Genomic DNA, 27,799 nt, shown 5'->3' with positions numbered 1-27,799 from the left:
CGCACACACACACACACACACACACACACACCAGAGTAGTCTGTGGATCCATCTAACAACCCAGGTTAATATTAATAAGTCATCAATTAGAGCAGTGTTGTCCTGTACCCACGTGGTAGCTCACAACTCCAGTTCCAGGGGAGCAGACACCCTCCTCTGAGATCAACAGGTACCGGGCACATACAAATATGTAGGTACACCAAATATATACGTACATGGTGCACATACACACATGCAGGCAAAACATTCATACACATACGATTTTAAAATCTAAAAAAAAATTCTAATGAAAGAATGTTTAATATAAAAGCTGGGTTCTAACTCAATGTCACTAAATGACTTCTTCATTTTACTCTTAAGTTTCCCAATCCTGTGACTTTTGATGAAATTTCACAGTCTTTGTGGCCCCACACGAGTGGGTTTGTGAGTCTTGGTTTCCTTGTTGGTAACAGCCATCTCATAGCCTACTCTGAGAATTAAACCAGGTGAGGTCTGTGAAGGTGACAGGCACGGGGCTTGCTGATAATTGCTAATTCCCCACCCTACCCCCAACCCCCGCCGCCTCCCTGTCTCCTTTCCCTCCCTTCTTGATGATGTAAATACCCTTTGCTGTTGATATCAGAGGGCTGTGTGTGCATGTGTGGTCAGAGGATCTCACACATGCTTGTTGATACATTCCCTAGCACCAGGCCACTCCTGTCCCCTCCTGAGGCTGGAGCTGGAGACTAGAGGTCTCGGTGGTTAGAGCTCACTCTCCTTCCAGGGGACCCGTGTTTAGTTCCCAGGACCCACGTGCCGGCACACAGCCCTCCATAACTCTAGTTCAGAATATCATGCAGGCAAAATGCTCACACGTGTGAAAATAAATAAGCGAAAATAAGTTTTGAAAAAGATGTTAAGGCCGTCACAAAGTTCCGAGAGAGGCTGGGAATGGTGGTGGTGGTAAAGTGTTTGGCTGGCTACCCACACCCGTGTGTTCCATCCCCAGCACTGAAAAGGAAAAGCGTAAAGTCTACGAGTTAATGGCTTCAAAGCATATTTCACCAGGGAGGGATTCAGTTAGCATTTTAGCCTTTTAGGAATGAAGGGTTGAACCAATCTAGGAGACCATAAAGGTTCTAGGTGCCCAGCGCCAGCAGGCCCCAGCAAGGACAGACAAACCCTCTGCTTACCAGGAACCCAGCCCCAGCTGATGTGGGCCAGTCGAAAGCAGAGGTCCTACCAGCAGGGCCTGAAGGGGTGACTCGCCCTCACTGTAACAATGCAAAAGAAGCTGTGCGTTTGTGGTGGGTATAAGAAATGCCCGACTCCGGGCAGAGACCCGAGGAGAGGGCCTGAGCTGCATGTTGCTGGGTTTGAGGACGATCAACAGCACACAGAAAGCTATGCTCCACCTTGGTGCTCATTTCTCTAAAGAGAGCAGCGTACTTGGGGTGCAGCCAACCCATCTCCTGCCTCACACTCTGTCTTGGCTGTTGTGGCTGCAGGTCAGAGCAGCTTCAGTGTGGAAGCACAGCCCACCACAGGAAAAGGGAAACAATTCTTACTCTTAATTGTAATCCAGTATACAGACATGTGCCCCGTAATAACCAAACGAGTGCCAAGAACCATGACGTTTGTTGGTTTTGTGACTGGGAACCTCACAGTCTCCTTGTGCAAACCTAGATGATGTAGCCTAGAAAACTCAGGCTGTAAGGTGAAAACTGCTGTGTGTGTAGTCTATACTGTTGTGTGTGTATATACTGCTGTGTGTGTAGTCTATCCTTGGCTGGAATGTTGGTTTGCAAAGTGTGACTGTGGTCACTTCTCTGCAGCCCAGAAAACTCATTGGTTGCTTAATTTTAGCAGTGAGGTAAAAAATGAGGAGAAAATTAATTAAAAGCAAGAGGTTATTTGTGCTCTTGATGAAAGGGATTAAGTCTTGTTTGTTGAGACAGGATCTTACTATGTAGCCCAGGCTAGCCTCAGACTCTTGATCCTCCTGCCTCTGCCTCCTGAATGCTGGGATCACAGTGTATAGCTTAACCCCTGCCAAAACTGAATCACTTTCATCTCAAGAAAGTTAGACACAGGAGTGGTGATACACACCCAGAATTGCAGCTCTCAGGAGCTGAAGCAGGAGGATTACTGTGAATTGAGGCCAGCCTGGGAATTGAGTTCCAGGATAGATAGAGCTACATAGTTGAGACCTTGCTTCCTGCCCCCTGCAGAAAAACACGAGAAATATAAAAGATAAATCTTACAACAGGATTCATGGACGTGTTGATTAATTCACCTAAAAAATGGAGGCAAGCTAACCACAGCACATCCATTTAGATACCTAATGTCCTTTTAGACCAATAGCCCCAAATAGTCTCAAACCCAACATGCACAGCTGCCACCGTTGCTTCCTCTGAGCTGCCTTTCATGGCAGTGAACTGGGGTGACGGTTTCTGACTTGTGAGAACTGACATCACGTGTAAATAAGCCAAGGTCCTCTGTATATGTCTGATCAGCCAGCCTCACTCCCTAGTCCCCTTCCTCCCAGACGGCAGCCCCTCTCAGGACAACACACCAGTTTCCCTCAGCAAGCATCAGAGGCCTCTGTACTAGGAAGAGAATGACTCACTGGGCGCCCAGAGCCTTCTCGTATGCGCGCTTTGTCTTGTTTTCTATGGAAACACTGGCTTTACCGCACAAGCTCTGAGTGTTTCCGTCTGGGGCTGGGGGTCAGAAGGACTATAAGGAATTCCCTGCTTGCTTGGTGCTCAGTGTCTACGGTGACTGTAAATTTCCTTCTTTCTCTGTGTGTGTGTCATGCCTGTTCTCCTTGGGTCTAAGATGACAGGCTGTTTCCTTTAAAGAGTTTGGCCAGACCAAGCTGAGAGTTAATTTCCTGCCAGCCAGCAGTCTGTGCCCTGAGCAGGAAAGAGTGGAAATCTCCATGAAAACCCTACCAGTGGTAGAACAGCTGGGTGTGGTGGAAGGCATAGACTGGCCACCTCAGACAGACAGACTGACCACTCAGACAGACAGACTGAACACCTCAGACAGACTGAACACCTCAGACAGACAGACTGGCCACTTCAAACAGACAGACTGACCACTCAGACAGACAGACTGACCACTCAGACAGGCTGACCACCTCAGACAGACAGACTGACCACTAAACAGACTGACCATCTCAGACAGACTGACCACTCAGACAGACAGACTGACCACCTCAGAGACAGATTGACCACTTCAAACAGACTGACCATCTCAGACAGACTGACCACTCAGACAGATAGACTGAACACCTCAGACAGACAGACTGACACCTCGGACAGACAGATTGACCACCTCGGACAGACTGACTGACCACTTCAGACAGTGAATATTCAGGATCACACATCCCTGTGCTCATACAAGAGAGCCCAGGATTGTTGGCCAGCACATCGCCTTTCTGCAGATGGAAACAGTCGGAATGTAAACAGTCTCCAACCAGGGCAGCAGAAAGTGCTTGCAGTACACGGGACAATCCTTTCTCTCTTTTCTCTTGTCTTTTCTTTCTTTTCTTTTGTCTTCTTTTCTTCTGAGTCTTTCGTTTTGTTTTGTTTTGTTTTGTTTTGTTTTGTTTTTTTGAGACAAGGTTTCTCTGTGTAGCTCTGGCTGTCCTGGAATTCACTTTGTAGACCAGGCTGGCCTCGAACTCAGAAATCCGCCTGTCTCTACCTCCCAAGTGCTGGGATTAAAGGCGTGCGCCACCACCGCCCAGCTTCTGAGTTTAAAGATGTATTTATTTTATGTATATGAGTACGCTGTAGCTATACAAATAATTGTGAGCCATCACATGGTTGCTGGGAATTGAACTCAGGACCTCTGCTCGCTCTGACCCCGCACACTCCAACCCAAAGATTTATTTATCACTATAAGTAAGTATACTGTAGCTGTCTTTAGACCACCAGAAGAGGGTGTCAGATCTCATTACAGGTGGTTGTGAGCCACCATGTGGTTGCTGGGATTTGAACTCAGGACGTCTGGAAGAACAGTCAGTATTGTTAACCATTGAACCATCTCTCCAGCTCTCTTCTGAGTCTTTTGAGATAAGGTCTTATTTCCCAGGCTGACTTCAAACTTGCAGTTCTTCTGCTTCAGCCTCCCGAGTACAGGTCTGATAGGTGGGCACCACCACACCACACTCAGTGGATTTCTTGACTTTCTGTCTCTGGAAATTGGAAAGCATGTTGAGTAAGTGTGGTGGGGCTGGAGCCCAGGACCTTACACAGCTCCACACACTGTATCAGTGAGCTGCAGCCTCTAGCCCTGGAGAGTGTCCTCAGAGGCATAACTGCCTTATGAAGCAGTTCCCGCGGAGCTGCCTACAGTCGGGCATGTGACGGAGAGGGATGGAGGGCTGCCTTACAGTTCCAGTCATGTGATGCTTGAGTTAATAATGAGCCTTCTCCAGATGTGGGAGAATTCTAGGCAAACAATCGCAGCGAAAAAACAGCTATTTACAGAAATATGCATCAAGTCTAAAACAAGACCAGAAACCACATCAAAACCCCACACCTGGGCCGGTGAGATGGCTCAGCAGCTAAAGCCACTTGGCCCTAAGCCTGAGGACATGAGCTGGACCTCTGGGACCCCACAAAAAAGAGGACTTGTTCCCTCATGTCTTCTGACCTCCACACGCATATCTTGGCACATGCATGTCTCCCCACACACACACCCTCATGCCTACATAGAAAAATGGTCAAACGCTGAAAGAGAAAACCTGAGTTTTAAATGTGGCTGCCTTTTTCTTTTCTTTATTTTCCTTTTCCCCTCCTCTGTGTCTTCTGGGCTTTGCCACCAGCACTTTTATACTAGGAAATAATATCAAAGAAAGAGCCCACTTTGATTTAAGAAATGATTTTATGTGGCACCAGTGACAGAGACAGAAAACTGTGGGCTGGTCATGGCTGTACCTGGAGGAGCAATTTCCAGAAAAGAGATCCATGCAGCTGGTTGGAACTGTTCTGAGACTTGGATGGTACTGTGGGGGAGGGTACTCAGATGGGATGGGATGGGATGGGATGGGATGGGATGGGATGGGATGGGATGGGATGGGATGGGATGGACAGCCGAAGGAGCTTCAGCTAAGCATCGCTGGGCACTTCATTAAGTCTGTAAGTCTGCACAGGTCTGTTTAGGATCTCTCTGAAGTCATGTGGGGTGTCAGAGTGCAAGCCCAGAAGCAAAGCTGTCTAGTAAGGGGTTGAATGTCACAGGACACCTGTCTTTACCATTACCCTTTGTCCCTTTCTTGTTAGAGAAACTCTACATCTAATTCTACACAGGGTGTGACAGAAAAATTCAAAGTTAGCTTGAAGCCTTTCTTCCTCCTTGGGATAGTTATATCTTGACCTAAAATTCCAAAAGGCAACTACAAGTGTTTGGCCTAAGACTCCTGGCTCCCTCAGCCACAAGGATGCTCTCCATAGTTTCAAAGGGGGGAGGTAGATAAGCAAAGACCTGGTTTCTTAGGGAACTCCATCATGGGAGCCCTTCACTTCAGATGGGAAGCTGGCCTGAAAGAGCCAAGCAGAGCAGGGCAGGAGCCTGTTGGGGAACTGTATCCTTAGCCTGTTCCCGTCATCCAAAATGTCCTGAACTTCTGTACTTCCCCGAGAAGGGGGGCAGAAAAAAAGAGAGAGAGAAAGAGGTGGGAGAGGGTAAGATGGGCAATCAAAAATGTTTGGGCACAGCACTCAGGAGGCAGAGGCAGGCAGATCTCTGAGTTTGAGACCAGATTGGTCTACAGAGTGAGTTCAGGGATAGCCAGGGCTACACAGAGAAACCCTGTCTCAAAAAACCAGAGAGAGAGAGAGAGAGAGAGAGAGAGAGAGAGAGAGGAGAGAGAAAGGAAAGCAACAACAAGATGGACATATTTGAATGTTCATGTTTACAGGAGATGGTCGTTAATACAGACACTAATCAAAATTATTTCTCTCCACCCCAAAGCTGTGTTGATATATAATGCACATATCATAGAATCCACTCATTTAAAGTGAATAGTCTGTGGCTGGAGAGATGACTCAGCAGTTAAAAACTCTTGCTGTTCTTCCAAAGGACCCTGAGTGTGTGGTTCCTAATCCCCATTTCAGGGTGACTTAACTCCAGCTCCAGAGAATCCCATGTGACTCTCTGGGGCACCTGTGCACACGTGGTACACACACACACACACACACACACACACACACAAGTAAAAAGATAAATGAAGTACATCCTAGGCTTTGCTGTATGTACAGAAGGGTATAGCCATTGTCGTGATTTAATTACCAAGTATTTTGAATGTTGTATGTTTGTTGTGTGTATTCTATGACACTTGTTTGCACACACATGCAGAGGTCAGAGGACGACATTCAGGAGTCACTTCTCTCTTTCTACCACGTGGCTCCCGGGATCTAACTCAGGTTGTCAGGCCTGGCAGCAAGCTGTCTTATCAGACCCACATTTAATTTTAGAACATTTTCGGCACCCTTCCTCCAAGACACCCTACGCCTCTCAGCCGCTGCCTCATATTCCCCTAGCTGTGGGTAAGGCCCGGTCTCCTCCTGTCACTAAACATTGACCTGCACTGAGCATTTCGTGTGGTCCCTCAGGACTGCCTTCTGCTTGCTGTCTCCAAGGCTCATCTCTATCGCTTCACATTAGGTTTCACACCTTCTTATTGGCAAAGACTATCCGTTGGAAGGACATGGTATACCCCCATTTGTTGGTTCAAATGGGTTGTTTCCATCTTGTAAAAAATAGAAGAGAATATCTTTGTTTTCATTCTTGGGCAATTTCATCTCCCAATCCTTGCTTCAGGTCTTTTTTTTGGGGGGGGGGTGGTGTAACCTACTGAGTCCATTGGTGCTCCCTCATGGGAATGTTGACTGATGCTGTTGGCTTGATCTTGTATGATGAGTTCGTGAGTACTATTGTCACGTCACGTCCAGCAGGCAGCATTTTATATCGCTCCTCTCCCTCCTTACAATCTTTCTTCCCCTTCTTCTGTGTTCTGTGAGCCTTGGGTAGGGGAAGGTTCTCATAGATGCCCCAGTTTGGGCTGAGTACTCCATGATCACTTAGTCTCAGTACTTTGCTCACTTCTGCCTGGTGATCGGGCCGAGGATGACGGCAGCACTGATCTGTGTGTACAAACATAAATATTTAGAAGGCAGTTTGACCACACATCCATTCAGCAAGTCCACAGTAGAGCATTCCTTCTGGGGCCTGTGGCCTCCAAAGCTGTGGGTTTCTGATCAGCTTTACAGCCCCAGACGTCAATTCTCTCTTGTAGAGTAGGTCTCAGATTTAACCAAAAGCTGTCAGCGGTCTCCATAACCTTTGCACCACCATTGCCACAGTGGGTCATTCTTATCTGTTAGGTTGGTATTGTGACATGCAGGGCTTCCCACTGGGTTATACTACTGATGGCCTTTCTCCTCTGGTGGCCTGCACGGAGGAAGTTTCCAGGACAGTTCAAGCCTGATGTCCTTGTGTCCTGTAACCAATGTGTGTTGAACATCAGTAATAGTATCTTACCGCCTAGTTATGGCAAGCAACCAAAAGCCCATGTTTTGGGGGAGCACTTCAGGGTTCTCACTGATCAATTACTTATAGAGAGGTCATGCCTGAGATCGAGATTTTCATTTAATAACCCATATCTTCTTGGGAAAGCATCTTTCCAAGTGGCTATATTCAAACTCCCCCTTTAAAAAAGAAAAGGTTCTAAATTAGTTTACCAAGCTGTGGGTTTCCCTACATCCTTAATTTCCGTTCAGCTACTCCCGAGTCTCCCACCTGTATTTCAATCTTTTGGTGCAAATGGATATTGTTAAGTGCACCCATTCATATGTAAGTGTTTTGTGTGGACATTGATTTCATTTCTCTCTGGTGTGTGTGTGAGAGTAGAATTTCCAGGTCATGTGATAACCGTGATTAACCTCTGAGACCTCCCAGGTTGCACTCTAACACATTCACTACCCCAGTTCACACCCCTGTACAGTTTTCCAGCATTTCCATCTCCTCACCTGAATTTATTAGCTTCCTCAAAAAAAATGTTTTATGTGTATGGGTGTTTTGCCTGTATGAGAATCTGTGCACCATAGTGAGCCTGATGCCGGTGGGGGCCAGAAGAAGGCACCGGATTCCCCCTAGAATGGAAGTTAGAGACAGCTGTGAGTCGCCACATGGGTGCTGGGAATCAAACCTGGGGGGTCCCTGAGAAGAGCAGCCAGTGCTCTTAACCGCTGAGCCACCTCTCTATCTCTAGCTGCCCTTTTACATTGGAGTTATTCCTATTGATAATGAAGTGACTACTCATCTTGGGGGGTATGTGTGCGTGCGTGTGTGTGTGTGTGTGTGTGTGTGTGTGTGTGTGTGTGTGCGCGCGCGCGCGCGCGCACACGCGCGCGCGAGCGCATGTGTGTAAAACTAGGTGTTCGTTTGTTTGACATGGATCTTAGGCTCTGAATCCAGGCCTTCTAGCTTATAAAGGAAGAGTTCTACCCGGCCCCCTTCTCTATGCTTTTAAGGCTGGTTTTTTGTTTTTGTTTTTTCTTTCCTCACGGGGTTGTTAGCACTTCCCTGTAAGATCACAAGCACTCTGTTCAGTCAACAAGTTCCTCTGTCCCCCACCACTGTCCCACCCAGCACCCACCCATGTAATCTCGTTCCCTCTTCCATGTCTCGGGGCCAGAGTGCCTCTGTCCACCCCCACCTGCCCTTGAAATTACATCTGGAGCCCTCACAGAGTGGGGAGCAGAGGCTCACACAGCAGCAGGGAAGGTGGCCTCTCATGGCACCAAAGGCCCCTGAGTGACTTTGACCAGGTAGGGGCTCACAGTTGTGCTGGCATCTGCAGTTAAGGGCAGGCAGCCAGCCTCCTCGTGGAGTTCTGGGCAGCAAGAGATAAGCGCAGACAGAGGCCTGGCTGTATACTCAGAGGCCAGAGCAGGAAGCAGGACCTAGTTTCAAGTCATAATTGGTTTTGTCCCCCCCTCTCTGGTCTCCTCCCCTGCAGGATAAGTAAGGAGCCTTTTAGCCTGGGTCTAGAATTTTACAAATGCTTTTTATAAGAACCCACTGAATACACCAGTTTACCACAAAGCTAGCCAGCATTGTTGTGTTTATTATTATTTAAGAAGATGTCTCTCATACGATCTTCTTGAAGAGCATTTTCCGGTTAAGCTTTGGCTCTGCAGTCGCTACTGTGTATGACTGCTAATCTCAGTCATTGGTGAGAAGCCTCCCTTCAGTGCTGCAGGGACACTGCCCCCCCCCGCCATCCAATTATCCTTATAATAAAAATGGCTTGTGTCACTTCAGAGTTTCCTTGGCTTCCTTTACTTCCAAAAGCTATGGATCGAAGCATCCAACATATTCTGATCCAAATCCTCTCTCAAAGGCCAGGCTTGCTGCCTCAACCAAAGTGCAGACCTCCAGTGACTTCCACTCCAAGGAGGCTCCGCCCTCCCTTATCAGTGTGGGTGATGTTTGCCTTTCCGGTAGTTCAACGTGAAGTTCCTAGCTAACTGTATTTAATCGAGCACAGAAAAAGCTAAAACATGCTGACCTTTCCCACTGGGAAGTCCTGTTCCGGTTAGGAGTGAACTCTCACAGGGCTCCAGGGGGGAATGGGATTGGGGGGGGGGGGGCTTTGATTCAGTGCCTTGGGCTGAAAAATGTGAAAGAATATTCTTTGTATCCCGAGGTCTGAGTGCTTAGCCGTGGAGGGGTTACTGCCAGTGTCAAGTCAAGAGGTCTCCTGCAGATTTTCTTGATTCAAATCCTTTGTTCAGAACGGGATTTCTTAAACTTTTCCTGATAACAGGCCCTTCTCAGTTCAAGAATTTTGTTTTTAAATGGCTCCGAGCATATATGCAGATATAATAGGTATACGTATCAAACACTGACTGATAATAGATCATAAATTTGCTTTAAAATAATTCTCAGGTATAATCCCACCATTTATTGAAGACAGTAATGTTTCCACACGAATGACACAGAAGGGCTTGTTTCTTTTCACATGAGTAATCAAATCTCAGCTGAACATATGATACTGTATTTTTATTTTATAGTTGATAGTGCCAAAAGCATTACTTCAAAAACTAAGAAATATGTTTAGGAGCATTTCATGAGTTGTGTTCAAATCCCAAGCCAAGGTTCATTTAACTTTCTGTTTTGTTTTTTTTTTTGTTGTTGTTGTTTTTTTGTTTTTGTTTTTCAAGATAGGGTTTCCCTGTGTGGCCCTGGCTGTCCTGAAACTCACTGTGTAGACCGAGTGCTGGGACTAAAAGCATATGTGTAACACCACCGCCTTAGTTCATTTAACCATTTTAAAATGAAATTCAAACCAGCAATTCAGAGAACAATTTCTTTTTTTCTTATGACTTTAATATATTTTTATTAGATATTTTCTTCATTTACATTTCAAATGCCACCCCCTTTCCTGGTTTCCTCTCTGAAAATCCCCGATCCCCTCCCCCGCCTCCGCTCCCCAACCCACCCCTCCCCCTTCCTGACCCTGGCATTCCCCTATACTGGGGCATAGAATCTTCTCAAGACCAAGGGCCTCTCCACCCATTGATGGCTGACTAGGCATCCTCTGTTACATATACAGCTAGAGACACGAGGCCCACCATGTGTTTTCTTTGAATGGTGGTTTAGTCCCAGGAAGCTCTGGGGGTACTGGTTAGTTCATATTGTTATTCCTCCTATAGGGCTGCAAACCCCTTCAGCTCCTTGGATACTTTCTCTAGCTCCTTCATTGGGGACCCTGTGCTCCATCCAATAGATGACTGTGAGCATCCACTTCTGTGTTTGTCAGGCACTGGCACAGCCTCACAGGAGACAGCTATATCAGGGTCCTGTCAGCAAAATCTTGTTGGCATCAGCAATAGTGTCTGTGTTTGGTGGTTGTTTATGGGATGGATCCCTGGGCGGGCCAGTCTCTGGATGGTCCTTCCTTCAGTCTCAGCTCCAAACTTTTCTAACACAAGACGATACCAATTTGATAGTAACATTCCAGGCGGTGTGGGGAAACATTGAAGGTCTCTGCTTCCTATTAACCTGCTTTTTCTCTAAAGGTAGGGAAGTTTGTGTAGAGTAAAACCCTGCAGCTCTCAGCATATGGTAGCCACGAGTCTGAACCAAGGTGCTTGGAAGGCTGTGTGTGTTGGCAGTGTGCATACTGTGTGTACATGTTGTGTGTTCAGAACCAAGGCTAGCTGGTACTGCAGAAACACCCCAGATCCCGTGTGTACCTCACTCCGAATTAATCTTTGCCTGTGTGCATTCAAAAACGTTTCATGATTGTCAACCTTCTGTGACTGTGTCCCTATTCAGCTACATGACCCCGGGGTGTGGGTGACAAAAAGAAAGTCAAGGACTAGAACAAGCTACAGAAATACTCGAGCATGTTCCTCTCCTCGCCAGCAGGTGGCAGTAGAGACACATGGTTTTCAGGTGCCCTTTCCAGCCGTGCTCCTTTGGCCTCATGCTGTGTGCTCTTTGCCAGGTCTCTGTGCCCTCTCTACCAACCATTCCAACTCTTACCTGGCCTATCCTGGAAGCCAGAGTACAGGGGAGATTGTACTCTATGATGGAAACTCCCTGGTAAGTTCACAGCAGTCCCTGGTGTACCAGCCTGCCTGCCCTGGCCAGCTGGTGAATAGACTTGATAAGGAGGCCCTGTTGCAGTGGGGTGAGCTGTATCTGGGAGCTCTCTGGCTGCAGCGGTTGGGTGAAGGAAAAGAAAGGGCATCTGTGTTGAAGCTCACAGTCAGTATCACGTCGCTGTGAGGCAGGTGCCAGAACAAGGCAGAACACCTGCCTACAGTGAAATCAGTGTGACAGCTCACAGTCCATCTGCTTATGCTCCCCTCTGCTCCCCGGGGTTTCATAGCGCAGGGCAGGATCACTCTGGAAATCCCCTAAAGAAGCAAGCAGAAAGATCCCCTAAGAGCCTGGCTTTGTGTCAGGCATACAGCTGGTCATCCACCTTCCCAAAGACAGGGTAAGGAATAGGCATAAGATTACACACACCCATGCACACACACACACACACACACACACACACACACACAGCTCTGAGAATGTCACAGAAGATGGGATGGGAAGGACAGAAGACCCAGGAGAAAGGGTGGATCGTTATAGAATTCTGCCTTTTGGACATAACACAGATTGCCAGTAACCCTGACACCTGCACTAGATCAGGCCTGTCATGGAGGGGCTGGGGCAAGGGGCTTATGAGAACCAGCTCCATATAAGCTATTAATTTGCTATGGTGGGGGTAGGGGAGACATTTTCTTCAGTAGCATAGCCACTGCTAAGTTGCCCAGGTCCCTGTAAGAAGCCCTCAATAAACTCATTGGTTCACCAAAACAGAGAGAGGTCAGGGATGGGGGGGGGGGGGAGAGGGGTCTCTACTAGCAGAGCTCCATAGGAAATGATTCTCAGTCTTTCCACAAGTAGCCCAGTGGTGAGCAGGGAGACAAGGGCGAGAGCAAGGAGAGGGGAGGAAACTCATCTTTCCCCTTCACCAGTATTGATCTCCACGTCTCCCCACCACCAACAGAAAACGGTGTGCACCATTGCTGCCCACGAGGGGACGCTGGCCGCTATCACCTTCAACTCCTCGGGCTCCAAGCTAGCCAGCGCGTCTGAAAAAGTAAGTGCATTCTGGCTTTGTCTCCTGCCTGGGCTTGCAGAATCCCTACTGAGGTGCCCAGAGTGCGGCTGGACCAGAAATAACAACATGAAGACTCACGGGTCTCTAGACCTCCTCAGAAGTGGTTTCAGGGTGAGGCTGTCTGGACCCTGCCTGCGGTGGTGCGTCAGTGGGTTTGTCCATATCAAAGGCTGACAGAAGCACAACACTTGGCATAAAAACTTGTGGTTTTACTGAGAGGTTCATGTGCCTGTTGTCCCCAGATAAGGATACATGTCCCCATTGTCCACAGATGTGGAGAGATTGGACTCTGTTGACCAGAATAAACAAAGAAGGTGATCAAGTTACATTTCAAATGCCATGTAAGCCAGATATATTTGAATAAGCAGGGGTAGAGTAGTCTATAAACCCAGAACAGTTTGTGATCACACACACACACACACACACACACCATACACACTGAGAGCCTTGAACAAGGCTGGGGAGGGAATTTAACACGGAGTACACAGAGTTCCAAAAATTCATATTTGGCACATATACAAATAAAAATGCCCTGCACCCCAAAGCTTTGTGCTTCCTCCTCAGAGACAGATGCTCAAAGCCAGTAGAGCAAACTGCCCTGGGAAGGGACCTCATCTCTGCGTGGAGCATTTGTGCTTAGGAAAAAGCCATCTGCTTTCTCTTCCAGGGCACTGTCATCCGTGTGTTCTCTGTTCCAGAGGGGCAGAAGCTCTATGAGTTTCGTCGAGGAATGAAAAGGTCTGTGTCCAGTGTCCATCCCATCGTAAAAATCTCCCTGGCAGCTGGCTTGGGAGAGGAAAGGGCAGGCCCTACAGCCTCCTCCTAGGGGTTACATGCTTTCCAATAATTGACTCAGGGCCCCAAGGGGGGGTGGAGCAAAGAAGAGGGGGTGCTTGATGCTGAGACTTGAGACCAGAAGTCAGGGTCCTTTGATATGGCCATGGGAGGGAGGCCAGCAGGGGAGAAAGCAGAGGACCAGCAAGTCATACTCTGGAAACAATGTCTCACAGCTGGGTCTGTTCAGAGCACCTTGGAGAGGTCCACAGGCTAAGGAAGCAGGGCTCCCATCCACTGGCTGGGAGGAAGGGCCAGGCCCTGTGGGTTCTACCTAAGCCTGGGGCTCCCCCTGAATCTCTCCCATGTGGCTTTTTAAACATGAACAGCACACTGTTGTGGGTGGGGTTGGGGGGGGTTAGAATAGCTTGGTTCTTCAAGACACATTTCCCTCTCAGAACTGTGAGGTGATGCCCCTCCCTATTCTGGCTTATCGGCCCATGTGTTGCTGTCTCTAGGTATGTGACAATCAGCTCTCTGGTGTTCAGTATGGACTCCCAGTTCCTGTGTGCCTCCAGCAACACGGAGACCGTGCACATCTTCAAGATGGAACACCTGACAGACAGGCAAGTGTGGGGCCAGGCAGAATTCCTACCAGACCAAAGGAGTAGCCCCCTGTTATTCTGCATGTGCTTGTTGGAGCTTCACTTTTAAGCTGGGCCCGGCTGCTGTGTCGTTGCCAGTGTAGTAGAGTCCGTGCTGGCAGAATGTTTTTGTTGCGTCCTGCACAGAAGCCCAGCATCTAGGTCAGGGATCCTGAGTCTTACCTCTCGGCTCAGCCTGCTTTGAGCTGTGAGATGCTGGGAAGCACGTTCGGTCTCCGAGGCTCACTTTCCCTCTGCCTGTTAAACAAGCACATAATTATGGTTGCACCTCGAGCGGGATGGGGGTGGGGGTGGGACCTGGTAAGTTTGTTGTTGATGTGAAGCATCTTGTGCCCTGCCTGGGACCAACACACTTCAGCTGATGCAGCTGTGGTAACCAGTGAACGATAGATACAGTAACAGCGTTAGTGTCCATGTTGCCGCCAGCTGTGAGTGCTGTGACCACAGTGCCTTCCAGGAAAACTGTGGGAGAGGAAAGGTTGGCTTTTCGGGGGACTTCCAACCGGGCATGGCGGGGACGGTGCGGCAGGGTTCAGGAGGGCAGGAGCCCGGTGGTTGTGGTTCTTCCCATCTTTGCAGAGCAGGGACTAGGCTGGGTCAGGGGACTCAAATGACCCTCCGAGATCCACTCCCTCGTGACCTTCTTCCCTTAGCCGAGTCTTCCCCTCCCAGAGGCTTCGCCACTATCACAACAGTGCCACCAACTTCAAAACGTGAGCCGAGGAGGACTTTTTTTTTTTTTAAAGTTAAACCTAAGGTTTTCATTCTGCACACTTTCCTCAGACTGTATCTACTTAACAGCCTCCAAACCTTCAGTGGCTGTGGCGGCAGCCCGGGCCCTGGAGGGCAGCCATCTATGACAGCCTTTCACTCTCAAGGTGCCACACCTGAGCAGCGCCCACCCCCCTCGTCCGTACTCCTAAGCCCTGCCCCCACTCCAGCCCCCACCTCATCCCCCACCAGTCGTCAGTGGTTAGGATAGAGACTGCCCTCTCCCACCCCTGCTGTGTGTGAGCAGCCAACGGTGGCCACGGGCAGAACCTTGAGTTCTCAGCATGACTGAGAAGCATCGGTGTGTCTTGGGCAAGGTGGCTTCCATTTTTATCTTAGTCCTGCCTCCTGGGAGAGAATTTTTCAGTGCTGAGGGAACTGCCACGCAGTACCAGCCTGTATGCATCTTCTTGCCACGCAGTACCAGCCTGTATGCATCTTCTTGCCACGCAGTACCAGCCTGTATGCATCTTCTTGCCACGCAGTACCAGCCTGTATGCATCTTTGTGCTGGAACTGCTCCTTTGAACATGACACCCCCTCCCCACACTCCTCCATTCTCTTTTCCCTGATAACAAAATCTAAGCTGCTCCCTTACCTGCAGGATCCAGGAGCCACCCCCCCCCCCATATCCCTCCACCTCAGGGACACCAACTCCCAGACCCCTCCACCATAGAGACACTATTTGTTATTTAAACACAGGAACACACAGACACACATCATTTGCTGGGCTGCCTGCTTTGCTTCCCCTGAGGAAGCCTGCCAGAGGGTTTAGTGATTGTTCTTACATTCCAAAGGACGGAACAGAAAACCATATGTTAAGGACCCTTACCCACCTCTCTCTGCGCTGTGGTCCTGTCTGGTCCATGTACATAGCTTCTCATGTTGCTGGACTTTTTATACATCTGTGCTGTGTCCCAGCCTTAAATATACTGTCTTTATGTACTCCACTAGAGCATGTGGCTCTAGGACCATCAGTACAGATGTGTCTAGAAGGACCATCAGTACAGATGTGTCTAGAAGGACCATCAGTACGGATGTGTCTAGAAGGACCATCAGTACAGATGTGTCTAGAAGCGCCCCTTTCAGACAAGAACATCAAGTCCCCGACAGGATTGTCTGAAGGTCACACACAGCTGTACATCAGGATCAGGTCCCACAGATGAGTGACCTGGTGGCTGGAACCAGTCCCCAGTGTGCTGGCCATGGTATGGGACACCACGGCAGCTGTGTCGCTCACTGTTCATGGACATCTTTGTCTGACAAAGGCCCTGAGATGAAGTTCAGTGCATGCAGGGAAGCTCCCAGATTCCCACGGGGCACCTGAATATTTTCAATGCTGGGTACCAGATGGCTCTGGAGCCAAGTGTCTTGCCTGCAGGCCTGCTTCCTACTGAGTCTGGCTCAGGCAGCCTTCGCAGGGATCTGTCTGTTCTTCCCTGAACCTGCTTCGGGCTTCTGAGCGGATTTTACAGGACCCAGATATCTGTTCCATCTGAATCTCTTCCTTTGCCTTCTTTTGGAAGTCCAGCGATCTTCAGAAAGCCTCTTTTAACGCAAGAAAGCAGCGGCACGGGGAAGCTCTTAACGGGGTTACAGCGGTTCTTCTGAGGGACATGCAGGCCCTGATGCTCTTTAGTTATTGCTGGAAGACTATGTCTCTGTGGCCAGAACACTGTGCTCGGGCACAGCCTCTGCCTGGCAAGGTCACTGCTGGACTGTGGCAATCGCTGGCAAGGTGCCTGTGCCCACAGCCCAGGCCCACCCTTGCCTCTGCATTGCCTCCCCTAGCCGCCCAGAAGAGCCTTCCACCTGGAGCGGCTACATGGGAAAGATGTTCATGGCAGCTACCAACTACCTCCCCGCCCAGGTGTCGGACATGATGAACCAGGACAGGGCTTTCGCCACAGGACGCCTGAACTTCTCTGGGCAGAAGAACATTTGCACCCTGTCCACGTATGTACAATGCCACCAAACTCGCAGGTGTATGTTCCTAGGACACAGAGTCCCTAAATGTATGAAGAAGAAAAAAAAAAAAAGATGGGGCTAGGAAGATGGTTCAGTGGTTAGAGCCCTTCCTGTTCATGCAGAGAGCCAGAAGTTAGTCAGCACACATGACTGGTGGCTCACTGCTGCCTGTAACTCCAGTTCTGGGGGCATCAGGGGTGTCTGATGCCCTCTTCTAGCCTCTGCTGCATGTGGTACACATACAGATAGACAGGCACACACACACACATACACACACACACTCACACACTCACAGAGAAAGGAGAGAGAGAGAGAGAGAGAGAGAGAGAGAGAGAGAGAGAGAGAGAGAGAGAGAGAGAGAGAGAGAGAAGCCAAGAAAGGAAGGGCGAGCAGAATCTGTCTGCTGGTTTTAATGTGGATTCTCAGGGGGCAGCTGGAAGTTGGCATGTGAATACCAACCCTTGGTTCTAATGACAGTGCCTTACAAAACAATCCCCGTTTTCATAAGATGAAATAACAGAGTTCTAGTTCCATAGCCTATGGGGCTGACAGGTGCCTTATATCCATAAGCTTAGGGGCATTTATTAAAGAAATGAAACACACACACACACACACACACACACACACACACACACACACACACATGGTGGTGCTCACCATTAATCCCAGCACTCAGGAGACCGAGCCAGGGATATGAAAGTTCAGTGCCAGGCCAGAATATGCATCAAGACTCTGCCATAAGAAGAATCATTTTAGGGACCAGAAAGATGACTCAGACAGTAAAATGCTTGCCACAGAAGCAAAGGAGACTGGGGCTCAAAAGAAGCAGAGCCTGAGAAATACACATCGGTTGGCCTCTGGCTTCCTTCCACATGCAGCCCACCTGCATACATGTGAACACACACACCTGCATACATGTGAACGCACACACATAAGCCTGGCCAGCAAAGATGCTGAGCTGGCTCTGTTCTCGTCCTCTGTCTCTGTCACCGTTGACAGCAGAGACATGTAATACAGAGCCCACATCCCATCTAGGGAGGGATAGCAGGAAGCTGGCAGTAGCCTTTCACAAGTGCTGGTGTCAACTTACATTACTCTCGTCCCATCCCATTACACACAAATCCTGGAAGTAAATGATCAGGTCTGAATGTAGAGGCAGGGCCAGAGTCCCAACTGGGGATCACTGGGCAAAGTGATAAACTCTAGTTCATGAAAGGCAGAAGTGCTGAAGATGGGGGGAATGAAGCTTTGCCAGCTGACTCCAGATCTGTAGCAATCCCTCACTTCTCTCTCAGGATCCAGAAACTGCCGCGGTTGCTAGTGGCCTCCTCCGACGGACACCTTTACATCTACAACTTGGACCCGCAGGATGGAGGAGAATGTGTCTTAATCAAAACCCACAGGTGAAGATTCTAATTGTCTAGCCACTGTTCAGGGACAGGTGTGCAGCACTGTCTCTGCTGGGGACGTCTACCTGTGTTCTCCATGCTGTCACTACCTCCTCACAGTCTCTGAGCCATGCCCCCAGCAGGCCTTTTGCTTAGTTCTGATGTCTCTCCTTTGGGACAGCACCTAGGCAGATGACATAATACCCCAAATGGGATGTCCCCTGCTCAGCCTGGCTGCCTAGCACAGCCCTTAAGAGCACATAGTCAGAAAGAGTTCACAGAATCCGATTTAAAAGCTTCTAAAATTCTGTGAGGTATGCACCATATCCATGGCCTCATTAGCATGTCATTAACATGACCTCATTAGCATGTCTTAGCCTTCTTGCCTCAATACACCAGAGGAGCAGAAGGCTGTAAGCAACGTTGAAGGTGTCTGGCTGACCCACTTGGGTACATGCTGATCATATAGTGTACTGGTGGGTCGGTAATTTACTCTCAAACAGCAGAGTGTGAGCCCCCTCCATCTTCTCCCATGAAGGTGTTCTGGGGATGTACTGACTTCTTCTTCCTCTTCCTGCCTGTAGCTTGCTTAGCTCAGGAACAACAGAAGAGAACAAAGAAAATGACCTCAGACCTTCCTTACCTCCATCTTATGCTGCAACTGTAGCAAGGCCCAGCACCTCCGCAGCCTCCACGGTGCCAGGTGAGCTTTGGTGAGCCCTCAACCCTCAGGTCCCCAGTACAGGAGGATATAGCCCAAGTCCGTCACTCCCTTCTTTCTTTCTTTCTTTCTTTCTTTCTTTCTTTCTTTCTTTCTTTCTTTCTTTCTTTCTTTCTTTCTTTCTTTCTTTTTCTTTCCTCCCTCCCTCCCTCCCTCCCTCCTTCCTTTCTTCCTTCCTTCCTCCTTCTTTCCTCCTTCCTTCCTTCATGCCTTCCTTTTCGCAGGGTCTCACTATGTAGACCAGGTTGGTCTCAAACTCACAAAGATCCACCAGCCTCTCCTCCCTGTGCTGGAACTAAAGGCACGAAATAAACAAGTAGCCAACGACCCTTTACTCACTGAAGCATTCCAAAGAGCTGGAGTCTCGGACAGGAGGTGCTGAGACCTGTCTGTCTCTCAGGGCTCGGGGGCTGAGACCTGTCTGTCTGTCTGTCTCTCAGGGCTCAGGGGCTTGGATTGGGAGGATTTAGACTCGCTTCTATTTGGGAGGCAAAGGGGCAGCCATTCTCCCGTGTTCTCCGGTCCTGCCCCTCCAGCACCTGCCATGGGGTGCTTCCTGATTCATTTCTCACTCCCACTTCCAGGATACTCTGAGGATGGCGGGGCGCTCCGAGGAGAAGTTATTCCGGAACACGAGTTTGCAACGGGACCAGTGTGTCTTGACGACGAGAATGAGTTTCCCCCTGTGAGCATTCGGAACCCTTAACAGAGTTATTCCATCTGTATGCCTGGAAGGAACCCTTGCCTCCCCGAAGAGGCCAAGTCACTGCCCTGTGCTCTAACTCCTAACTGCTAATCCTCTTTATGACCAGAGCCCCAGGGCACCCACTTTGCGGTTTCGGATCCTGCAGGCTAGCCTATTGGTGTGGCACTTGAGGCCTGACAGCATTACCGCAACCAAATACTAACCCGGGGAGTGTGGATGGCTCGGAGATCTAGACTCCTTGCCTCTGTCTCTATACATACACTACCTTAGCTCCCTGTGAGGTCAGAGTGTCTGCCTGTGTCTGGTTTTCCGAAGCGCCTAAGATTGCTTTTGTAGAATGCTGCCTGTTACTTGTTATGATGAGTTAATGGGGCTAGGTCTTGTCTGGGACTCTGAGCTGGCTGAAGGAACTGACTTGCACCCCACCTGCAGCTCTGGTACAGGATCTCTTGAACTTCCCCAGCAGGTACAGGCGCCCACCAGGGAACCACATGAATAAAGCCAGGGTGGGCCTCAGGAACTGGGGGCTGTCAGGGCCTCCTTAGCTCCCATCTACATCTACAGTGTAGCAGTGTGTGCGCCTCCTGTGCATTTCCATTAGGAAACATCCCAGTGGCAAGGGATGTGGCTCAGTTGGTAGAATGCTTGCCTAGCGCACATGAAGTCCTAGGTTCAGTTCCCAGCAGCACTTACAATTGAGCATAGCGGTACACACCTGGTATTCCAGTACTTGGAAGCAAGGGTATCAGATGTTCAGGGTCATCTTGGCTACATAGTGAGTTCAAGGCCAGCCTGAATTATATAAGGCCTTGTCTAAAAAAAAAAAAAAAAAAAAAAAACAAAAAAAAATCCCAGATAGTCAACTTGAGATCATTTCAGATGGACAGAATGCCAGGTCAGGACCTGTGGAATAGACAGGCAATGGTCCCGTGGGCTCTGAGGTGGGTGAGGCTCAGGAGGCATTCGTGACTTCCATACTGGCTTCGTAGATTACGGTTTGAAATGAACATTTTTGGACTTTCCTAGGCAAGTTGCCAAATACATTGCAAGCAAGTGACAGTTATATATTAATGGTGGAAAGGGGGAGTTCTTTAAAAAACAAAACAACTAATTATACATTTCAAGACAGCCGTTGGCCCACTGCCTAACAGTTGCCTTTGGGCTCCCAAGATGCTTCCTAGAACTATAGGGAGTTTGTCTGTCTTCTGAAAGTTGGTTATTTAACTATTTAACTGGCATTACATCTTCCGGGGGGCCTAGGCACTCTCAGTCAGACCGTGGGGACAGATCCGACCAGAGGGTGTCCTCTCCTGGGACGGTCATGGTCAGATGTTCACTCAGTTCTGGTTTAGCAATTTTGGTAAAACCCTTTGGCTGCTATACATCACAAATTCAGTTGAGGTCTCCAGTGTAGTCAGAACAGACCTTGCAGCCTCCTTGTTTACAGAATTAGAGCAGTCTGAACATTGGCAGGTAGGAGGCAGCCCCCTGTTAGAGAAAATTAACATATAAAGCAAATAAAATAATAACCCCGAATGAGGGATTCCTCAAGGGGAGGGGACTCAGAGAGGCTTCACTTAAGAGCTAGTGTTGATGAGTGTGGCTTAATGATGCTGTGTTTGCCTGGCATGCATGTACGAGGCTCTGAGGTCCATGCACAGAACCTGCCCCCTCCTACACACACACACACACACACACACACACACACACACACACACACACACACACACGCATGCATACACATCCAAAGCTACTAACATTTGAATGTGCCTTGAGGCATGCTCACAGGTACAAACCAGCTGTTTTCTCTCTCTCTCTCTTTCTCTCTCTCTGAGTAAATTTGTAAGCGTTGACTTAAGCTGCATTTAGAATTCTTGTCTGGGCTAGAGATGTGACTATCTCAGTAGGCAATGGGCATTGGGTTCCAGCCCCAGCTTCAAAACACACACACACACACACACACACACACACACACACACACACACACACAAACCAAAAATTGTTTATGCACAAGAAATTCTCCCTGCCAGCTAAGTGTTTGTCACTGGACAAGTTCCTAGAGTCGTTAGACTCCAGCCAGGGTGGGGTAGCCTCGATGCCACAGGCGCTAGGTGTTACGGTGGCTGCCAGGCCCAGCCTGTCCCACAGCCCGCAGGTAGATGGAGAAAGGAGCTGATGTTCAGACTGAGGTCCTGGGTCAGCAGCAGGCAGGCTTCTCTGTCTCCAGGCACAAGGACCAGAGGTGGAGAGTGATGCTGGCTGCTGTCCAGTACAGCCATCTCAGCCATGGCTCTGTCGCTTGAGGGTTTGGCTGGGCTTGCCAGGAAAGCCCCTGTTGCCTTTATTCTGAAGTGTACACCTCTTGCAAATATTTCCCCAGAAACCATATCTTCATTCACAATTCTTTAAAAAGCCTGTAAGACTACAAAAGGATCTTGAGAGTCTCAGCTTAGCCCAAATCACTTCCTTTTTAGATAGGAATGCCAGGCCTTTGGGCCTCTGGCTCTGCCTTAAGCCCAGCAGACATCACGAGTTTTCTCTATAAAGTAGACTGCCTCTGCCCTCCTAACACCACTCTCCTCTTTGCGATTGACTTCGCCTCAAAACCAGCAAGAAAAAAGCGAGCTCGTCATCTCTGGTCCCCTGGGGAGAGGCTTTGAGGAGAGCCAGCAGCTCCTGCTTCCATAGCGAGCCAGCCTGCAACCCGTGTATTCTGTGACACTATTGTTAATATTGTGAGCAAGAGAACGGTGTCGACCCGGAACCAAGAACATATGCTGGCTTTCTGTGTTCTCTTTAGAGTCATTTAGCAGTCAGTGTTTACAAATAAGATGAGCCTTTTTTAAAGAACTGCCCATATGCACACAAGCACACATGTGCACACACCCAGTTTGTAAACAGTGTTCTTGGGATCTGTGCTACAGTTATATACATCTTCGTGAGATGGGTGGATTTTCCCATGGCCATGAGTCAGGGTTAGTCTGTGGTCATATATGAAAGTCCCAAGGGTCCCCTGCTGACCCACCTAGCACAGACCCCTGGGGAGCCCAGCCTGCCTCTCCCAAGAGTAAGGCCGTATTCTGTTTTGATTTTGGTAGATAATCTTGTGCCGTGGAAGTCAGAAGGGCAAAACGAAGCAGTCCTGACAAGAAGCCCACCTCAGAAGTCAGGACAACCCCTGTCAGGTGGTTTTGGAGAGAACGAGGAAAGTGGAAGAAACGGAATGCAGTCAATGCTGTGGGCAGAGGGGAGGGAGGGAGGGAGGCAGGAGTCCTGGGCCTCGATGCTTGAGCCATAGACCGCAGTTAGCCCCCGACCCAAGCCCCTCAGCCTTGACTGCCAGCGGGCAAGGGGAATGCTGGGAGTCACACCATGCAGTTTAAAAGACCTTCAAACCACAGTGTAAATGCTAACTAACCATATTGGTATATAACAGGAATTTTATATTAAAAAAGACATCCTTGTCAAATGTATGCTGTGTAAAAAAAAAAAAAAAGTACTTAGTGGGAAACCTCGTAGAATTGTATTTCGTGTATATTACAGACATATATAGAGAGAAACTATTTTAGCCAGGCAAAGTATTTTTGCAGTGATTGGAATAAATCATTTATTTCCTTGGAGTCCCATTCAGGACACTAATTAAATAAAATCATGGCAATGCATTTGTGAGTTGTTTACATTTTTATTTTGTTTCTTAGAAGTCTTAGGGGCTGGGAAGAAATCCCAAATCTTTTGTTGTTGTTGTTGCTGCTGAAAGATTATGGTTTGTTTTGTTTTGTTTTGGCTTGGTTTGGTTTTTCAAGGCAGGGTTTCTCTGTACAGCCCTGGCTGTCCTGGAACTCACTTTGTAGACCAGGCTGGCCTCGAACTCAGAAATTCGCCTACCTCTGCCTCCCAAGTGCTGGGATTAAAGGTGTGCACCACCATGCCCGGCGAAAGATTATGTTTTAATATATGAGTGTTTTACCTACTTGTATATACACTACGTGCGTGTCTGGCATTCTCAGAGGTCAGAGAAGAGTACAGGGTCCCCTAGAATTAGAGTTGCAGACAGTTTATGCTACCATGTAGGTGCTGGGAACTGAGCAAGCCAGTCAAGCTCTTAACCAACGGACCACCACTTCAGCCCCGAACTCTTAAATCTTTATAATACACCCATTTGGCAGTCACAGGTGGGAAGGGTCATGAGTCCTGCTCCAAGGCCTAGGAAGACCTCACTTTGGTTTAGCTGTGCTTGCTCAAGGCATCTCAAAGGAATCCAGGCAACAGTGTAGGCTCCCAGACCCCTCCCCTCCAGAATCTGCATTTTGCAAGATCCCCGGAGATGTGTATGCATATTGAAGAGGGTCAAGTTCTACATACCGGCAAGCCAGATGAGTCTGTGCCGAAATGGCCACTGAAACTGGGGACACGAGATAGAAACTAAAATACCGAGCGAGGATCTGCCCGGTGTCAGGGATGCACACGCAGCTTCCTGTGTTACTTTAACCTTCAGAATGAACTTGCAATTGAGGTTTAAGTCATTACCCAAGCTTTAAACCCAGGGCTTGGACCTGGGCTGTGACCCCATTACCTGCTAGTACTTAACCATGCTGTGTCCACTGTACCAGCGCTCAGGGTTTCTCGAGTCTGCATGCAGAGGAGACAGTCCACACAGAGAGAAGTAACGCTACGCTGTAGCTTCCTAACCGAATGCTGCAACTTCCTTCCTAAAACAGACGTCCATGACCACACCAAAGTTTGGAAGTAAACCCCCCCTGTCTACAATTTTCAAGTAGTGTTTCTCACGGGGGAAAAAAAAAAAATGAGCCCTCAGACCGGTTGGCAACGGCAGGCAGTTTGATAGGAGTTACAGCAAGGAATCACTGAAGGATCCTGAGCGTAGTCTACTCGGGAGCTGTTGTCATCAGCGATGTCTTGGAGGACATCTGCGAGAGCCCTGGTGACCTGCGGCAGCACCTCCCGGTACTCGGGGCTCCCCTTCTGTAGAGGCACCCCTTCAGCAGCAGCATCTTCTAGGTTGAAAATGAGAGGGGCGACGTGGTGCTGCTCAGGACCCACGCTCCCGTCACAAGCTTTGGCTCCACCTACGGGAAGGATGACCAACAATGTGAAATCCGGCCTCCACCCTGAGCTCCAGAGGAGGACGGACATCTGCGGTCGATTACGCGTTAAAGGAACAAAACCTAGGAATTCAAATGACTGCTCTCCCCACCAAATAAATGCCCTTGAGATTGTAGTCTGTCTTTTTAGTGATGATCATCTGTCCCGGAGAGGGCGGGGATCCGATCTGGGCCCCTTGGACTTGCCTTCACCAGTGAACATCTGTTCAAATACCATGTGTCTCTGGCCTTTGAGAGCAAATCTTGTTGACTTTCTGGAGTCAGTCTTCTACCTCAGAGAGTTCAAGTCATCAAACCACTAAACCATCTTGCTAGCCCTCGAGTCTGATATTTTGAATACCGACGTCTCCAGTAGCAACCGTTGAACTTGGTGGATGTCAGGAAGGATAATTTTCCCTGAAGATGATGCTGTCACAAGAGATTGAGAATCTGGCTATCATGGCAGTCCGAAAGAGGACAGCCGAAGGCATCTGGGGCGTTTCTCACTTTGGAAGACAATATTTACTTCTTTTTATGTGTAGGGATGTTTTGCCCACGTGTGAACGCCTTGTGCATGCAGTGCACACGGAGGCCAGAAGAGGGCATCTAATCCCCTGGAACTGGAGTTGCAGATAGTTGTGAGTCACTGTATGGGTGCTGGAAACCCAACCTAGGTCCTTGGGAAAACAGCAAGTACTCTTAACTGATAAGCCACCTCTCCAGCACCCGGCACTGTATCTTAATGATTCCAGTGTCTTTCCCCTTCCTTTTTTTCTGTGCAAAAGGTAGCTAGGATGCCTAACAGAAATCTAAGTAACTGAATAGCAGTTTGCTTCTGGGCATCTTGGTAGTAAAACATTAGTAAGAGAGGAACATCAACTGCTTGGGAGGAGGAGGGTTCTTTTCCTGAACAGACGTCTGAGAAATCCTTGCCGTGTTACTCCCTACAGAGAACCCTCTATCATGGGCTTATGCCCTCATCTGGGTCCAAGAGTTTTGTTATAGATCCTAGGCTGTTTTCAAGGTCTTAATGCTCCTGCCACACACAGCCTCTCAGGTGCTAAGATGACAGGTGTGTACAGCCCTGCCCAGTCTGAGGACATTCTCACAACAGATAAATCAACCGATTAGAGGGGTCCAGCTGTGGTGTCTCTCCTCATCACAAGATGACAGAAAAGGCCACAGCTCAACCCAGCAAAGACAAATCTAAAAGGACCAAAAGCCAGCACACCAGGGACACAGCTTTCTCATTCAGTATGGGTGGAAATGAAACTGGAACTCCCGAGAATGAGCATATCCCACAGCCCTCTGCAGATCAAAGCCTCCAGAGAAGGTCTCCTCCTCTGGCAGACACTCGGGTTCAGCAGGGATAAGGGATTACTATCTTTGTCTAGAATTGACAAAAAAAAAAAAGATTTTTGCAGCAGCAAGGAGCACTTGAAGTGACACAAGCTTCGACAGTCAACCACAAAAAAGTTGGGGGTGACTCTCATAAAAGCTAAGTGATCTATTGAGTATGGAGATACAAGCCTTTAATCTCAGCACGTGGGAGCCAGAGGCAGGCAGATCTGTGAGTTCGAGGCCAGCTCAGAGCTACATAGTGAACCTGCCTTTAAATATGTATTATCCAAGCTAGGGGCATAGTGGAGCATGCCTGGAATCCAGAAGTAGAGACCGGAAGATAAGGAGTTCAAGACCAGCCTTGATACAAAATGAATTGAGGCTCTCCTGAGGTACACGAGACTTTGTCTTAAAAAGAATTAAAAAGAGCCTTTAATCCCAGCACTTGGGAGGCAGAGGCAGGCAGATTTCTGAGTTCTAGGCCAGCCTGGTCTACAGAGTGAGTTCCAGGACAGCCAGAGCTATACAGAGAAACCCTGTCTCAAACAAAAACAAAAAACAAACAAACAAACAAACAAAAAACATGAGGCACATAAGGAATGTGGCTCAGCACATAGACATACTTGCCACATGGGCCATAAGAAACAGAGCCAAACCCCACACAACTAATGGTACAAAGTTGTCCACTGGCTTCTACATGAATACCGCAATGCACACATCCCTGCAAATATACATCATACACAATCATGCAAGTATACATCGTACACAGTGATAATAAGTTTCACTTACAGAAATAGTACAGTAGTCTCCTTTGAACTACCATCCTCTAGCAGAATGAATTCTAGGAAATCTATTGTAGCAAATCAATAAAAAGCACTGTAGTAGAATAATCAAGACAGGCAAAGACTGGAAGGGACTTGACCCTGCAAAGAAACCCACACCGCATGGGACCTGGTCCAGGGTTTCCCCTCCCTGCAACTGGCAGTGTGGAACAAGCAGACTTCCTGAGGAAAGCTGAGGTGGCTTAAGAGTTTAAGGTCACCGCGAATGACGGAAACTGACAGGTGAAGTCCTACGAGGAAGACTGCCACCGAGTACAAGCCTTGAAACCTTCCAATGAACTCCGGTGAATCCTTGGCTGACCCCTTAAAAGAGTGCCCAGAGAGCCCAGCTGGAAGACCAAAATAGGCACTCTGGTGGCGGCCTGCCACATAGAAGACGTTTGCAGTGAGAGTACCGTTAGGTGAGAGGACTGAGCCAGGCACGGTGGTACAAGCCTTTAATTCAGGCCCTAAGACACAGACACAGGAAGACTGAAGGTTCCAAGGCAGTCTGCCCTTGTTGTTCAAGACTAAGCTGGGTTACAAAGTGAGACTCTTTCAAGAGAGAGAGAAAAAAAATCAGATATGAAACAGCAAAACCAAACCTTGACACATGCTTTACAAGAATAAAAATTATGCCGGGCAGTGGTGGTGCACGCCTTTAATCCCAGCACTTGGGAGGCAGAGGCAGGCAGATTTCTGAGTTCAAGGCCAGCCTTGATACAAAATGAATTGAGGCTCTCCTGAGATACACGAGACTTTGTCTTAAAAAGAATTAAAAAGAGCCTTTAATCCCAGCACTTGGGAGGCAGAGGCAGGCAGATTTCTGAGTTCTAGGCCAGCCTGGTCTACAGAGTG

At 48.6% G+C, this 27,799-nt stretch overlaps 2 protein-coding genes across 6 annotated transcripts in view; one reads left to right on the top strand and one right to left on the bottom strand.

Annotated features, from left to right (window-relative positions):
* Wipi1 (WD repeat domain, phosphoinositide interacting 1) overlaps nt 1–23,333 on the top strand; it is a 39,393-nt gene extending 16,060 nt beyond the window's left edge. The window contains exons 5-13 of the mRNA XM_021212334.2: nt 11,513–11,610; nt 12,572–12,664; nt 13,353–13,423; nt 13,978–14,085; nt 16,686–16,850; nt 18,158–18,265; nt 18,835–18,953; nt 19,556–19,656; nt 22,776–23,333. Of these exons, the coding sequence (XP_021067993.1) occupies nt 11,513–11,610; nt 12,572–12,664; nt 13,353–13,423; nt 13,978–14,085; nt 16,686–16,850; nt 18,158–18,265; nt 18,835–18,953; nt 19,556–19,656; nt 22,776–22,823 (911 nt within the window). The 3' untranslated portion in view covers nt 22,824–23,333. The remainder of the gene's footprint in view (nt 1–11,512; nt 11,611–12,571; nt 12,665–13,352; nt 13,424–13,977; nt 14,086–16,685; nt 16,851–18,157; nt 18,266–18,834; nt 18,954–19,555; nt 19,657–22,775) is intronic.
* Nucleotides 23,334–23,603: 270 nt separating this feature from the next.
* The window catches only part of Arsg (arylsulfatase G), a 126,758-nt gene continuing 122,562 nt past the window's right edge, over nt 23,604–27,799 (bottom strand). For 4 of the 5 annotated variants that reach the window (XM_029546043.1, XM_029546045.1, XM_029546044.1 and 1 more), the window contains one exon: nt 24,490–24,764. In XM_029546043.1, coding sequence (XP_029401903.1) covers nt 24,490–24,764 — 275 coding nt within the window. Of the gene's footprint in view, nt 24,765–27,799 lie in introns of all 5 variants that reach the window. The other variant, XM_029546042.1, reaches the window with a different exon arrangement.

Source organism: Mus pahari, chromosome 14, assembly GCF_900095145.1.
Source record: "Mus pahari chromosome 14, PAHARI_EIJ_v1.1, whole genome shotgun sequence".
Classification (NCBI taxonomy): Eukaryota; Metazoa; Chordata; class Mammalia; order Rodentia; family Muridae; genus Mus; species Mus pahari.
Note: the sequence above shows the minus strand (reverse complement) of the source record. Positions and strands in the feature narration are given on the sequence as shown.